At 36.9% G+C, this 16,598-nt stretch overlaps 1 protein-coding gene across 1 annotated transcript in view; it reads right to left on the bottom strand.

The window, feature by feature from the left end:
- The window catches only part of STXBP4 (syntaxin binding protein 4), a 58,518-nt gene extending 42,454 nt beyond the window's left edge, over positions 1 to 16,064 (bottom strand). Inside the window, exons 1-12 of the mRNA XM_009871547.1 lie at positions 15,997 to 16,064; positions 12,779 to 12,852; positions 12,525 to 12,620; positions 11,799 to 11,868; positions 10,896 to 10,970; positions 8,276 to 8,361; positions 7,403 to 7,532; positions 6,710 to 6,842; positions 4,530 to 4,636; positions 3,965 to 4,127; positions 3,088 to 3,166; positions 227 to 309 (exon numbers count right to left, since the gene is read on the bottom strand). Of these exons, the coding sequence (XP_009869849.1) occupies positions 227 to 309; positions 3,088 to 3,166; positions 3,965 to 4,127; positions 4,530 to 4,636; positions 6,710 to 6,842; positions 7,403 to 7,532; positions 8,276 to 8,361; positions 10,896 to 10,970; positions 11,799 to 11,868; positions 12,525 to 12,620; positions 12,779 to 12,852; positions 15,997 to 16,064 (1,164 nt within the window). The remainder of the gene's footprint in view (positions 1 to 226; positions 310 to 3,087; positions 3,167 to 3,964; positions 4,128 to 4,529; positions 4,637 to 6,709; positions 6,843 to 7,402; positions 7,533 to 8,275; positions 8,362 to 10,895; positions 10,971 to 11,798; positions 11,869 to 12,524; positions 12,621 to 12,778; positions 12,853 to 15,996) is intronic.
- Between the last annotated feature and the right edge of the window lie 534 nt (positions 16,065 to 16,598).

Below are 16,598 nucleotides of genomic sequence, written 5' to 3' on the forward strand. Positions count from 1 at the left end.
GTCCAGATTCCCAGAAGAGTTAATCAGTAATTAGATTAACAAAAACAGTAATTTGCCCAATATATAAAAAGAAATGCTGGCCTGCAACCTGAAAAGAACTATTCAAATAGGGTATCTGGTGTATAATCTATACCTTAAAGTTTTTCAGTCTGGAAATATTCTCCAGACGTTTTACATGCCTCATGAAGGAGAAGAAAGGAAAACTCAAAAGATTATAAGTATTTACCCTCTCCAGCTTTTCTGCTTTGAGACGAATAGCAGAGTTCCTTCCTTGCAGCTCATAATCATCATTCTGGCTGGGGGCAATATCTAAGAAGAAAATAAAAAATTCAAGAACAATATAGTTGTAACTACTGCTTTGAAAAAATGATCTGAAGCTCTGCTCATCAGATGGATGACAACTAAATGCCCACTTGCTACAAATAAATGTTAACATCTCGATTGAGTTTTAATTTTAAAAGGACATCATTGTGACAAACAAAACTTATGGGTACCAATCACTTAAACTTTTTTTTTGACATCAAGTAGCAAATTAGCAAAAAGAAACCAGGAATAACTTTGAGCAATCCATCAAGCATATGGCTTATACTTGTGGTATTTTCTCTTCTCTTCTCTCAGAGATACACAGTTACTCTGGAAACAGAAAGGGGAAACACACTTGTGAATTCAGAGAAGACCTTCACGATACAACCTCAGCATCATCAACAGCCCCTGAAAGCGTATCCAGGGATCCAGAACACACTGGGAAGCGAGGGAATGACCTGCTGCCAACTGAGGGCTGTGTGGGGGTAGTTTGGACTGAATTCCAACAGGCTCCTCAGTATGTTTTCCTGGGGAGGAACTCTTTTCCAAGAACTCCCAGCCATGAAGCCATCACCCATCATCCCCCTTCCTCTCTACAGTCCTTACAGTCAGAAATACAGCAGGTTTGCATAATTTTAACCAGCTGCATTAGTAACTTATGGTGCATATAGTTTATTTCCAGCGCACACAAATGATTAAGCCGAGGAAAGGAAGAGTAGTTAGCAGTACTAAACAGTCCACATGCATATGCAAGATTTCAGTACAATTGCCTTTTTTTTTTTTGGTGTTTGTGCTTAGTTTTAATGGAACTCAAGAAATGCAGTTACAGTTTTGTCGTGTTTCAGACATACCTGTGGGTACAACACAAGCAGCAGCAACCCCTGGAAGCTTTTGATCACAGACAGTAGGCAATAGGAGCAGTTAACTATCAGTTTCTTTAGATTTTAGTTGTATATAAACAGAACAAATTTATTGATTTGTTTTTTGCAGAAGAAAATGGAATACTTGTTTGCATTCATTATTTACAAATATAATTTAGATCTTAATTCACTATTTCATTAATTAACCAGAGAGGTACAGAAACCAAAACCAGCATTTGACAACTAAAGGATGTTACAGTTTAAGATTCTCTCTAAAGGAACAGAAGGAATTGCATGGAATTTTTTTTTTTTTTTAGTTTCACAGCATATCTGTTTCCAAGCTCAAAGTAATTTACATTCTCTTTACATGCCAAAAGCATAAACCAAAACATCTTGAAAATCTCTGACACTAACACCTCTCACACGCTATATTAAATTCTGAAGACAGTGGGCTAGAACCTCAGCTGAATTGGCACACTTCCTTTCAACTCAGAATGAAAAATCCTTATATATGAGTTTGTGCAAGAATTTCTTAAAACTATCCTGATTTTTCCTTACAGCATTAAAAAAAATAATCTAAGAGCTACTTTAATTTTTCAAGGTTATCTTTGAAAGGTTATCCTTGACAAAGAGCAGCATAAAAGAAGTGGCAGCTTTGACTAAAGCTTTGACTAAAATGGAGAACGACAAGAAGCCTTACAAAGCAAGTATTTCTGCTTTCCACACTACCAGCTACCTTATTCAGCTGGGGTAACAAACGGTGGCGGCCTTGGTCTCTTCAAGCAACAAGGAAGCTCCTGTGTACTACATTACATTAACCAAGAGTCTTATGTACTGCATATATTCAAAAGCAGCCTTTCGTCTCGCCCCTCTGATTCAGTTTTAGTGTTTTTCAGGATCAATATGAAAACAGGGTGTGATCATTAAACTCCAGGGGTATTCAATACTACAACCTTTCCAATTTCGTAAGTTCACATTCAGCCAGCTCGCCCATTGAGGAAGGGAGCCAGCTGGTCAGATTTGCTATACTGAGACTGTTTCATTTAAAATTAGGGTATCTAATATGGGCCATAATAAACACAGGTACAATTTAATGACATCTAGAGTGAATCAGATCCTGTGTATTTGTCCTTCTTCTCCTCAGCAGATCAGACAGCCAGTTGAGAAGAACAGGTTATGCTTACTTACTGCTGCCTGAAGAAAAAAAAACATAGCTCAGGTCTTCCTGTAGAAATATAGGAGAGAATGAGTTACATTACTGTGCTGACTGGGATTCTCACTCTGAAGGCAGACTCCTGCATGTTCACTGTTTGCAAATACAGCACCCAGTTGTTTCCCAAAGGAATTACAATTGTTCAGCTGAGACTTAGTTCTGTCCAAATTCCACCAACTCGATTTTTCCTTACTGTCGCTTTCAAAACACATATTCAGAGATATTTAGAAAACTACTGTCGCTGAATGTCTTGACTCTCAAATATAAATATACACATATATTATACTTGTTATTAATTGAAAAACTGTTAGAGGTCTGCATCTATCCTTCCACTAAGCTCTCCTAATATAAAAAAAAGGGCAGGCAGTATATATCCACAGAATTTCATCAAATCAAGAAAGCACAGTTTCTATAGCAACCTAATCTTGATCTATATAGGAGTCTTCATTATCTGCTTTCTACTGAGTCTATTATCATTACTGCTGTATAGCAAATGTTGTGATCACTCCTTTTTGCTTCGTTTCAGCTGTTTGTTAAAGACAATGTAAGCTAGATTTGACAGAAGCTACTAAACAATCCACTGATCTCAGCCCTTTGCTTAGTACTACAAAAATAATGCAATATTCCTTTTTAAAAAGACTACCGAGTACTATTTTCTGCATGGCAGTTGTTGAAGAAAAAAAGGTGGCAAGGAACTAAATCAGCATTTACCAGTGGCAGACACATCGGCAGGACTCCTGTCTAGAGAAGGAAGTGGAGATTGCTCTCCCGTCCTGACGCCAGTTTCCATCTATGAAAGAAAATCCAAAGTCATGAAATATCAGTTCCAAAGCAGATCAGAGGCCAAACCAGAAATACACACTAACGTGAGAAAGAGAGGGAGAGGAAGGAAGGGGAGAAATAGGGCTGGATGTATCAAAACAGCTCGAGGAGAAAACGGAAGGCCTAAGGGGGGTGGCTGTAGTGAGAAGGAATGCCATTCAGAAAATTTAGAGCCAGGCTTTATCAAAGCCTTGGCCACGTTTGGAATGTCTTCACAGATTCGCAGTCTCTCCAGGCAACCTGTGTCAAGGTTTACATCTCTAACAGGAAAGTAAATGGGCAAGAATTTAAGTACAAACAGAAGAACAACTGAGAATCACCCATTCTGACTTTGTGTTTGATGTGAAACATTTTATTCTTCGTTGTTCAAAGACAATATTTTATTTACTTTTAAAAATGTGATAAATTAGTTTTATTCTTTTTAAATTGAAACAATAGAGTAGTTTTAAAATCTTTCCCATGGTCAACATTATTTCCTTACATTAATGGTGAGCTGTATGAATTAAAACAACAATTGTTGCTTAGTCAAAAGAAAGGGGAAATCTTCCTGCATCCTTTTGGGACTCTGATTTTTAAGCAAAAATCTCATGCTTCCTGGAGAAATCTTGATATTCCAAAGAATTAATATTGTGCATGAAAAAGTGCCAGTCGTTTTTTTACTAGAATGGAAACTGAATTACAATAACCTTACACTGAAATTCCAATGAAATCAGGAAAAACAACCGTTTGCACACTTAATACTGAGAGAAATAGTAAGTATACTCACAGCATCTGGAGTGAAGGTTGAAACAAGAGAACTAAGGACTGCAGCCTGTTGCTCTCCATATGGTACAGAAGACATTAAAAGGCTGGAAGGACATTGCAGATTCTCTGAATAGCTGGGAATATTTTTTTGTCTAATAAAAGCTATCTCCCAAAAATTCTCAAACCTAAAATCAAAATTAAGAAAGTCTCAACATATTATATACTACACTGTTCATAAGGTTATAAGATACTCTTGCAAAAATTATATTTTCCAAAATACTGTGTGATTTTACTTATTATTTTACTAAAAGGATGTTCCATTCCTCATCATTAAAAAAATAAAATAACGTGTTTGATTTGGTTCTTTTTTTTTTTTCTTTTGAAAGGAATGAAAGTATAATTTTACAGGACTCAGTGGTGCATGTAATCTTGTTCTATGAAATAATACTGCAGTTGAATATTTTTAAAAAATAATATCCCTTGGATTTCCTCTAAGTGCACACAACAGGGTATTTCCCACTAATCCAATGATAAATGCTGTACAAAACCCCGTTTTGGAGGGTTGGCTGCCTGTCAGTAACAGATACCTCATCTTTGTTCTGTCGATGATACTTTTTGCCTCTTCATAGGAGACTCCAATCATTGATTCTTTGTTTACGGATACAAGTTGATCCCCAGGCTTCAGTCGTCCATCCTAACAAACCAGGTGAAAAACCCAAACCACACATTTTATATTAATTGCTAACGCTGGAGAAAGAATCGCATCATCACAGCACTTTAACACACTCCTCTGGATCGGTCAAGACAAGAGATACCAAGGATGGCTGTACATTTTGCCTGATAACCCTCCAGAATCAAACAGCAGATCAATTGATCACTTAACCACCAGGGGAGCAGTCATTGCACAAACTGCATCAGGCAGAACGGATCCCAGATATCGCTCAAAGAAGAAATTTGGACCCAGGTATGTATTTCTGTTAAAAAAACCTACAGACAAACAAATCATAGACAGGAATTTTTCCATCAAGAAGCACAAAGTTTCTTTACTAATTAATTCATATTTTTATTTTGTCAGCTGGATTAATTTGTATCAAAACCAAACGTTCTTGGCTATACACGGGGCTCTAACCACACTTGCTGGTCACATTAATAAGAAAACCAGATTAGTTTCTTAGGAATTCACCAGTTAAAATCATGGTAGAAATAATACTGTCAACTTTGTGTTTCTGTTGAATTCACCCCAAACTCTCTAGCAACCAAGGAACATATCACCTTTCTATCTCCGAGACCGTAAGAAAAGAATTTAAACACGCCAGGCCAGATTTCTCGCTAAGATAAAGCTTTTTATACTCACATTTTAAAAGGGACCTCAACAATTTAACTGAAAATTCATGTATTTCCCCTGTGGTTCCAGGGTTAGTGGTGACATTTGTCTAATGTAATACACATCAAATTACACACAATATGTCTGTGTTCTTCAGCTCTTAAGAATTAGTCACAGAATCAATGTGACCACGGGAAACTAAATAGAACACGATACATAGGAAATAAGTAAATCTTTTCAAGACCAGTATCATTTTATATATTTTAATACCCACATACCATAATTTTAACTCTGTTATTTCAAACCTGTGATAACACTTTACTACATTTTTTGTCACTTAGTGCTTTGTTCTTGATTAAATAGAAAAGTTGTAGATTTTATTTTGCTTGCATCCAACCGATTGAAAGATATCAATTTCAACGCTGCCCTCATGTGGCAGAGACTTAAAATAAGTTTGCCACTTCGATTTCTCAAACAGAATAACCAAGATTGGGAAACTACCTCTCCTATTGCTAATATTAGAACCTACTGCAAATTAATGTCTCAGTCTATCGATTATGTGTGACAGGCTTTAAATTAATGTTTACAAGCAGAAAAATGTTTTAGAAGACACAACAAAATAGGAGAAAACAAAGAAGAATGATTAACATTTGTCTACTAGAAGTCCTAGCGAAACATTGCATTTTTTCCTCCCATCTTGGCATTTTAGGATTAACAATCTACAAAAACTCAGGCTGAAATAGTCACAGACTGATCTGGGGAAAACTCATTGCTCATGAAATTAACTTGTACCCTCTGGTTTGACAAGAGGCAAAAGCTGGTTCTCCACACATCAAAACAAGCAGAGTAACTCAGGACGCAAAAGGAGACACTTGGATAAACAGTGTACTTGAACCAGAGTTAAGTTATTTATTTTTAAAAACTGACAAGCCCTCCTGATTTACATACTGGGTTTGTCATAAATGAAAACAGTAATCAGTACTGAATCACACATTTTATTAGTCTGCGCTATTAGAGTATTTCTTTTTTTTAATTTGCCTACAAAATGCTTTGCAACTACAAGGATCCATCTAAAAATATAGGAAAAAAGATTTTTTGAATATCCAAGAAAAAAAAAAAGAGATGCGGTTCTATAGCTCTATCCCATCCTTGCTGATTTACCTTGCATCATGCAACCTCTTAAAGAAGCTGATTTCTTATTTCTCAAATATAAACTAGGGAATAAGATCATCCTTTACCTCAGATGAATTCATGAATAATTTTTGTTACCATGTAATCATGCTATGGTGCAATGAGATAATTCTGTTCCAAGAGAAAGCTAGGAGAAACAAACAAGTTTTGCATTTAAAATATAACTGTATATATAAAATACTGAAGAAGGTATTAAGTGAAGACAAAAAATATGTGCGACTGAAAGGAGATGGAAACAAAGTCGGTTTTTACCTTATCACAGTCACCACCAGGGATAACTTCTTGAATATATACCAAAGGCCCTTCATTTCTGTTAATTCCTCCAACAATATTCAAACCTAGGCTCGCTCCTTTACAAACAGAGATGATTTGAAATGCACTATCCCTACAAAAAGGAAGAAAAGTAGAATTACTTCACAGAACTAAATACTCAAAAAAGACTCAAGTGATCTAGCAACTTACCTTATTGATTTTGCAAATATGTATTACAGCAACCAATACCAATAGCGGGCATTTAATTTCAAAGTTCAAACATTCCACTGCCTACTTACTACAAAATCAGCAGCTTCACGTGTTATTTCTCGCAATTACAAAAAGAATCGTTATACTATTCTACAAGGCTAAAAGCTACTCTCTGCTATGTATGTCCAGGGCTTAGGGGAGTACCTACCCAGGTGCACACAAACAAGAACCATTAATTCATTAGGAGACACTAAATATTCAACCTCTTTAACCTACTTTTACCATGTAAGCAATAAATAAATAAGAAAAATAACTTATTAAAACTGAAGATTTTCAATATCAATGGTATTTTAAGTTACAGGACATAAAACTAAATTTTAAAACCCATCAAGAATCAGTGCTCAGCCCAAAATTCTCATGACCAGCCAAATACAGCATTTTCTACAGTTCCCACAAAGAGTTATAGTCAGTTTTGGAAATTACTTTGCACGCTTTGGAAACGGTGCTGGGACAGAGTTGTATCTGCTGACTGTGGTGATATTATCCTTGGGATGCAAACGAGGACTCTGTGACCTTGAGGATGACTCAGAAGAAGGGCTGTCTGTAGATTTTGCTTAAAGAAAACAAATAATGAAAAAAAGAAATAAAGCACGCATTTTGGAAAAGGTTACAAAATTTTGACTCATGATAAGTAAGTTCAGTAAAAATATCTTCATGTTAGAAAACATAAAACTATAAGCAATCAGATAACAACAAGAAAGCTTAAGTCTACGCAGCTAAGAATCGTGAGGCACCCAGGGTTCCAGAAATAATTGTTTCAAACATAGCAAGTGTTGATTTTTTTTCAAAGTGGATGCGAAAAAATTATATATAATGCAAAAAATGATGGGCAATAATGCAAAAAATATGGATGCAAAAAAATTTATATATAAACTCAACTGACTTTCCTAAAGAACAATCACTCATGCTATATATAAATGCATCCTAAAAAGGCAACAATTTCATGAGGATTAGAATTTTTTGTATTCTAGCCCATTTTTTTTTTACTACTTTGAAATCTCATGGTACATTCACATACAAATACCAAGTACTTGTCACATTATTTATTAATTAAAATTGCTGAAAGTAGGGGGTAGTATTCTGTAAGAGTTGGGGAAACTGACACACCCTTCAAGTTATGTGTTTATAAACTAAATGCTAAAGTCTATGTAAATATGTGTGTTTGGCCTGACTTTCAGTCACTTCCTCCAATATACCCTCTCCCAAACGAAAGGAGTTTTAAGAGCCAGCTTCTGCGCTGCCGACGCGAGACCGCTGTCCTACAGGATTCCGCCAGGCCAGGAAGCAACCTCTCACCAGCCAGCAGCTGTGTTGGAGAGCTCCTCGCAGAACTGGTGTCACTGTGAGAGCCATACTTATCCATCAGGTCAAGAAATTCTTTCCTGTGGCAATAAAAAGATCCTCTTCGTCAGGACTTGGCACCAGGTTAAAAGCACCCTCTGAAACCTGCTATTGCTTCTACTGAACAGTTACCCTTCCGCGGAGAAGGAAGTTCAACCTCAGCTGGAAGAGGAAAGCCCCGTCAAATGTTCAGAAGAGGGGAGGAAAAGATTAACATAATACGGGAGGAGACTGAGGGGAGACCTTATCGCACTGCACAGCTCCCTGAAAGGAAGTCGCAGTGAGGTGGAGGCTGGTCTGTTCTCCCCGGTGGTGAGTGACAGGACAAGGGGAAACGGCCTTAAGTTGCGCCAGGGGAGGTTCAGGTTGGATATTAAGAAGAATTTCTTTACTGCGAGGGTTGTCAGGCCCAGAGGTGTTTAAGAGATGGCAGGTGTGCTGAGGGACAGGGTTCAGTGGTGGTGGTAGGGCTGGGACAAAGGTTGGACTCGATGCTCTTGAAGGTCTCTTCCAACTGAAACTGTTCTATGATTCTGTGATTCCCCGACTCTATGATTCTGTAACAGCAGCAGACTCTGAATGAAAGGGACTAGTGGCTGAAAAGCTCATTACTACCTCACTTTACCCTGGATTTCAACACTTTAAAAACCTGTAACCCAAGCTGACTACATATAATAAGCCAATGGTATTACTTTGGTCCAGAACAAGTTATTTATATTACAAATAAGCAGATAATATACCTATAGCATACTCGTATTTTTAAAGAATGCCTTTAGTTCAACTATACTGAAAAAGAACCCACAGAAAGACGAGACACCTCAAAAAAAAGGTCAGAACAAATAGTTATTAATTACTTAAGAATGAGCAAATGAAATGCAAATTATTAACTTCTATTTAGCTCTCTCAGAAATTTGCAGTCTATTTCATCTGAGACAGATATCATTATAGATTAAATATTGGAAGTACTTGGGCTTTGCTCATCTTTTTCATTATGAAATTGTTTTTATAAAGCCCCAACAGACGAAATAAAGGGCAATTCTTGGTCAGGCGTGCTGTTGGAAAAAATAACAATAAAAAAATAAAAGCAGTAGCTCTTTGCAGAAACCAATTATACTGTAAAAAATTTGCAAAAAAAGCAGCAAAGATGTACCTCCTCTAGAACATGCATTAAAGAGAAATCCAAAACTCGTGATTAATCTAATACTGAATGCAGCCTAACTAAAAAAAAATGTTTATAATCTGAGCTATGATTGCTGCAGTGATAAGAGATTTAAAAAGAAATCTAGAATGATGTAAGCCAGAAACAGCAAATTAATATTACACAATTAGAAAGAGAACATAAAAAAATTGATTGCAGGGAATGTAATTCCTAATTCCTGTGACTGCAGAGGGTTGTTGAAATCTGCTGAATGCACTATTATTGGGACTTTTCAATGACAAAATTTATTGAACTACTGCCAGACCCAGGGAGGGCACATAAACATGGTGGAGTCTAAATCAAATCATCTTTTGGCACCGGAATGTACAGTCACAAGATATTAATTCACAGGTGCCTGAGCGAGGGAGTGTCTGTAGGAGCAAATTCTGCACAGGCCATTGGGCACCAGAACGGTAAAAGGACTGATGGATTTTAATTATTCAAGGAGTTTAGACAAACTAGGTCAGTGTGCTTTAGATAAAAGCAGATTAAGAGTGGCCCTCACATATATCTCAGCAGTCGGAAAAAAAGGAGAGATCAGAGGCTACAGAGTGATTTAGATGTCTGTTAAATACAAAGAATAAAGAAGCAGAAAGAGAAAGCTTAAATCGAGCTAAAGGAATTTAGTGAAAATTCCTTTACAGAGAGATTACTCTGTAAGTGGAACATCCAGGAAAGGCAAATAACAGCAGATACCCTTGCAATGATTATCAAATATAGTTATGTAACAGCCTTTTCCTCCTGAGATTTGAATCAAAAGGGGATACAGACCTGGATCCCAGCATTTCCGGTGAATCTCTGCCAATACTGGTTTATAGGCTTAAAAGAGCTTAACTTTTAAAGCAATATTTAACATAACTGTCCTTACAATGGTCACATTTTGGACTACCTGCTGCAGTGAACAGTTCAACCTACTTACCCAAACTGATTCAAAGCTCGTTAAAGACTGAAAAGCAGACTTCTGAGGGGAAACAATAACTAAATCTGCCTTTTTTCAGAAGGCAAGACCAGCTTAAATTGTACAGTTTGTAGTGTTGTGGGCCTAATAGATTCCTCAAGGTTTTTTATTGTTTAAAAATGTGAGAAGTACTCAAAAAAAGTATCACAGCAAATAATTGTTAATGGTATTAGCTGGTAACGTATCATTTTAATCCTCTTCATTAAACTGAAATTGGCCTGAGCTTGCTCCTTTAATTGATGCAAATGGTTGCAGAATGAAATGGTATCAAATACTCGACAGAAAAATGTGACAGGTGATGCCATTTTGTGAGGAGAACTAATGTGAAATAAAACTACATGCAAGCCCACCCACCACCAGGTATAGCACCGGCTTTTCATTAGTACTGAGGTTGAAACAATGCTTTATTTTTCTCTTACTTTGCTTCTTCATCTCTAGCGACTAGCAGAGACATGTGATTAGATGCTGACGCTGTTCGCAAGATGTCAACAGCCCTAGAAAAGGGGGGGAAACAACCAAATAAATACACCAGGGTGCTGTCAAGAAGTATACAGTGATTATGCTAAAAGAGCAAGAAAATGGGCACATTGTTAAGGCCAGATAGAGAGAAAAGCCCTTGCCAGCAGCAGAACCCAAACAAAGCAGTGGCGACCTGAATGACAGACAGACTGTGGTGAGTCTGTGCCTGGTGACAGGAATAAACTGGGTCTGCCCTCTCACGTCCCCACCTCTCCGTGGTCACCCTACTGCCTTCCTGGACCTCATTCAGGATGAACAGTTTACACCAGAGGAGAACTTCACTGCTCAGCGTTGCTCTGGGATGTCTTTCAGCAAGACATACTGTCACTTTTCTTTGAATTTTAATTCTACATCTCCAACACTAAACTGCATTGATCTCTCATGATCCAGCTACAGAAACCATTCAACATACTCTACAGATTTTTCTAAACAATTTCTCCTTCATTTCCTCGTTGCAATGATATTTGTTGGCTGCATCATTCGCTTTCACTGGTATTGAACCAACAGACAGCTGGAAAAGTATTTCAGTAGCTTACTATATTTTAATGCTATTTTCATATGCATTCTAAAATGTACATCATTAAAAAACTAGCTTAATTCTGCCATTATAAAAGCCTATAAAGTCCTGTCACTTTTCCATAATAGTTTTGCTGAATTAGATTTATAGGACAAATTCACTGCCAGCTGAACTCCAAGGACCTCAGTGAAACTGTGCTCTTTTAATACAGTGGTCAATAATGTCCAAAAAATACGCATATATAATCCAAGCTCCAATAAACACTTAGTTGTCAGTACAAACATACCTTTCATTGGTTACTCCAATTAAGTTTTCTCCATTTACATCCAAAATCAAGTCACCAGTGAGCAAACGACCTGGAAATGAAATCAACATGGAAGTGTTGCAGTGCATGAATCAACAGGAAAAAGGTGAACATACTGCACCACAGTAATAAACAAGGGCTTTTTATTTCAATTTTATGTGACTTAATGCAATAAACAACCTTATGACTTTTAGTAGATTAGGTTCTGATTCTAATGAAGCTAATAATTAGTCTTACTAACTACAGAATAGGCATTAAAAAATAAGTATTATTTAGCTACTTGTATTATTTACACTTAGCACAAATATATGTGGGACTGGAACATATATTCCACAGTTGCGGAATTAACTTTCAGCTGAAGTTTGCTCTTAACATACACGTAAGTTACCATATACAGATACATTCATGTTTTATACACTCCTAAGACATCCGAGATTTTTTAGAACCAGGGCTGAAAGACTGCCAGTTGCTCCCACACCAGCCATATTTAGATTTGAACACATTTTTAAGAACTGATAGCAGTAAAAACTTTTCCCATGAAGGGTTCAAGTTTCATTTCTCTATCTTCAAGTAAGCCACGACATCATGAATCCTGACTAAACCATGCTATTCTGAATATCCTTCCTTATACACAACGTAAAAGAAAGACTTCTTTTGACAGCTTTTTATATGCAGCGTGTTTGTAACAAAAGATTTCAAATTACTTACTATCTACAGCAGCAACCCCTCCAGGTAGAATTCTCTTTATGAAAATCCCATAATCTTCTGCTGTTTGTGCCCGATAACCTCCAATAATTTTAACTCCTGCAGAACAAACAAAAGAAACAAGCAAGAAATTGGTTATTCCATCTACTGTGCTAAATGGATTTACAGTCAAATCCATACAATCCAGATAAACTAAACTTGTCCTGATGCCAGTGTGAACTGGCAAAGCTCACCAGGTGGAATGTGCAATCTCATACCTAATCCATTTTGACAGTCAGAAAATGAAATGCGGTGAACAGCTCGATTGATTCCATGAGGGCCCATAATAGTCCTACGGAATAAAATAAAAGTCATTAAGGCATTTCAGGCTGAACTGCGAATCCCAGTTTGTTTATAACAAAAGGATTATGATTAAATAGAAACAAAATCCTGCAATGTGGTCCAGCCTAGCACAGAGGCAAGAAAAACCTATCATAATGTCTTAGATCAGGTAGTGAATATTAAAACAAAACTACAGGTAAGACAATGCATACAAAAATATTTTCTAATATATCTAACACATAATTTTGTAGTTATTTATAAAAAAAATCTTTTCCCTATGGTCTCTCATTTCTTTCACTGTTTTCTTTCTCTGTTTAAAAAAGGACTCTTTCCAAACCCTATTGCCTTTCCCATGTGTACCCTCCTACCCCACTTGAAATTGTCTCAAAGCAGATGACTATTTTGGATGCAGCTGATAATGTTAATGAATTAGGGAAGAATACAAAGTAAAATTAGAATTTTGAAATCTAACTTTATAGTTCCATGAAAAACATGACCAGCATAGTGTTAAGAATTCCTAAAAATCTAGATTACGTTTTACTATTTTGTTTTTCACTTGGATGAATTACTACTGAAAAACCCAACAAGTTGTATCACAAGCTCCCCTGACCTCCCATTGTACCACTTTTGGAGACGACTCACCAGACCCCTTCTAGAAAAAAAAAAAAGCACCATTTAGGTTTTTCTGCTTTGATCTATGTATTTTTCTATACTAGATAGTGAGGCACATTTTCTAGAGCATGATGTTAAAGTGAAATGGAACAACTAGAATTCATTAGCAGGGGAGGAAAGAAGATCAAAGCGGAGGACATAGTGACCCAAATCCTGCTGTGCAACCAAATCCAGCACACAGCCTGAACTCCATGCCTGAAACTGAGCATTTCTGCAAAAGCCTGAATGTGTGCTGTGAAAAGGTGCCATGCACGGGGAAAAGAGAAATCCAGAAGGTGCAAAGGTTCCCGAATTCTAGCACCAAGCAAGAGATCCAGCTTCTAAGGAACACCCATAACTCTTCTGGTTTCGCGTAAGAAAACTGGGTGAGTTTTTTGTCAAAGGAGAAGCACTTGCTCTGGAAAGCAAAAATTTGTTCCACAACCTCAAATTCCCAAGTGTTTGCAAAATGAGCCGTTGCTTTAGAAAGGTTGGCCCTAAGAAGGGATCTCATAATTCATCTTTAGGAACAAACAGGAAGCCTATGTTTCAAACACTGTGTGATTTTCACTGCAGTATCTGTATACACTGTAGTACTGAAGCAGTTGTTTCACAGGCTAAGACAAAATTAGGAAACCTAGTTAGTGTATCTGGCCACTGACAAGACTGCACGTAACAGAGCGTAAGGCACACTTTGTAAGGCTAAAAGTGAACCCAACTACTTAATCATAGTCTTAAAGGAAGAATAAATCCTTAAATGTGCTATTTCTTTAACAAACCCTTTAAAATAAACTACGTCTATACCACAACAGCAGAGTATTTTGCATTACTGCCTCGGATTGTCACTTCTGTTATCCCAGGAACTGAAATGGTTTTTAAGCTAAGAGACAACATGCTAACACGCTAGTCGCAGTCTTTACAGGTCTGTCCTGATTCGTATCCATCTTTGAAGACTTAAACCAGGTCCACTGACCTTTAAAATGAGCAGACAAATATTTTACTTTTTTTTCTGTCTTGCCTTTTGCTACTACTGTCCTGCTTCTTGCTCCGCCACACTTTCAGCAGTTTTCATGTAGCACTTTCGTATAAAAATAAAAAAGCGAGAACAATTGTGATTTCAAATTCATACAGAAGTTTATTTTCATGAAGTCTTAAAAGATCAAATCTCAGACTTTAACAGTCAGAGTTTGCCAGAAATCACAAAACCTGTTTATACGCTGCCATACAAAATGATAATGAAATATGACCAAATCTAGACACAGAACACTTAATAGGAAAGACTCTACATCTCCAGAAGTAGCAGGCAATCCTTCCCACAGAGAGATCCTAACCAACACACAGTGGATTCTGACAAAAAGGATACGGAGAATACATGAACTAATAATTCACGATGGAGTCAGGTAAGGTATCTCTGAAATAATGAAAATTGTCATGATTTTACCACCTACAATTAGAAAGACCTTACATTTTGAACAGACACCTTTAAAATGCACGTCTTTCTGTTTACACTCTAAATTCCTCCAGTACGTGTGGTTTAAAATTACTTTATCATGCAGAAGTAAAGACAGAGATCCTCAAACACCCCAAATTTGTTTAGCATATCACATTTTGCCGACTTTCAGTGTTAGCTTTTCTCCTGTGTAACTTTGAGATGGATCTTCGATTCAAGCTACCTGTCACAGTTCTAATAAAATAAACAGGGCTTTAACAGTTTTGCTATAAAAAGACTTGGATTTAGCACCCACCCATTATTTATGCCATTTTATCATTATTTAATACTTAAAAAATGTTAGAATACTTCCCCCAAAACATCAGAAATATGCTTAACAGTATAAATAAAGCAATAGGCTTCCAAACCAATTGGCAGTAGTAACAAAAAATAATTTCAATGTTCTTTGTAGAAAAAGATGCTGCTCATTCCTCGAGAAGTCATGCAAAAAATATTCACAGGGAAGCTTTTAGCACACGGAGAAGATGTGAGGCAACAGATGAAACCAACAAGCAAGACTCTACAAAACACACACTATAACTTTGTTACGCTAGAAAGTACTAAAGCCAACATAAATTCCTGGAATGTTCATAGACTAAATGCGTATAATTCTGTGTAGATGTTCTAGTAATGGCAATTCAAATGAAATATTCTCTGCTTTTTTCTATTATTTTTTAGCCGCGTACACAAGGAAGTTCAACAGCTTTATGTTTTCTATCTTCTAGAGACTTATCAGAACATACTGGTCCAGATATTCTTCGACCTATATTCCCCAGAAAATATTAGTCATTTATGTGCACAAACAAAATGCTTATCTAGGTTTATCAATGGAAGGATAACACCCTTCCCTCGCAAAATAGATATTACTTGACACTTCAAGAAACCCCTAAATTATAAACTCTGGCTGCTTACGAAAAGAAGCTGAAAATATCTACAGCTTTAAAATTATCTTTACTGCGCTTTTCCCAATTACAGGCTAGAAAAATGCCGTCAGAACCTAATAGTTAAGCATACCAGTAGAGGAGAGAAAGACCATCAAAACGCTCTGGTTCATCTTCGTCTCCTGGCGAGAGTAACGACATTCTTCAACACGGCAGCAAAGACAGCGACAAAACAACCAAAATACAGGGGAGGTTTCCAATTCAGCTGGATAAAGGTTATGCACAGAACAATTTCTGCTGCTAACTGACAAAAACCCCCCTCAGACAGAGCTCGAAACAAGCGTGTCTGCCTACTTAATCTGCTCTGAAACCCTCTGCGTCACATGGACTAATTCACCTCTCAAGGTAATGTTTACTTTTTCTCTGTTTGAAATGGCAATTTATAGCAACTTTAAAGACTGATAAATGCAGAGGAGAGAAAATTTACTTGCATTTACTACAACTACGATTAGGCAATCTATTTCCAGCAGCCAAAAGCAAAGGTAATAATTAAAACAAAATAAACTTATTTTCTCCTGTTCTCACAATAATTTATTTACAGGCTCCCTCCAAACAAGGTCCAAAGCAATAACCCTTCTCAGGCAATCTTCCTAGCAGACTGGATTATGTACGTCCACACACAAAAGGGAAAGCAACAAAGCAAACAGCCTGAAAGATTAACTAAACAAATGCCAT

The sequence above is a fragment of the Apaloderma vittatum genome, unplaced genomic scaffold (genome assembly GCF_000703405.1).
Source record: "Apaloderma vittatum isolate BGI_N311 unplaced genomic scaffold, ASM70340v1 scaffold30356, whole genome shotgun sequence".
Lineage (NCBI taxonomy): Eukaryota > Metazoa > Chordata > Aves > Trogoniformes > Trogonidae > Apaloderma > Apaloderma vittatum.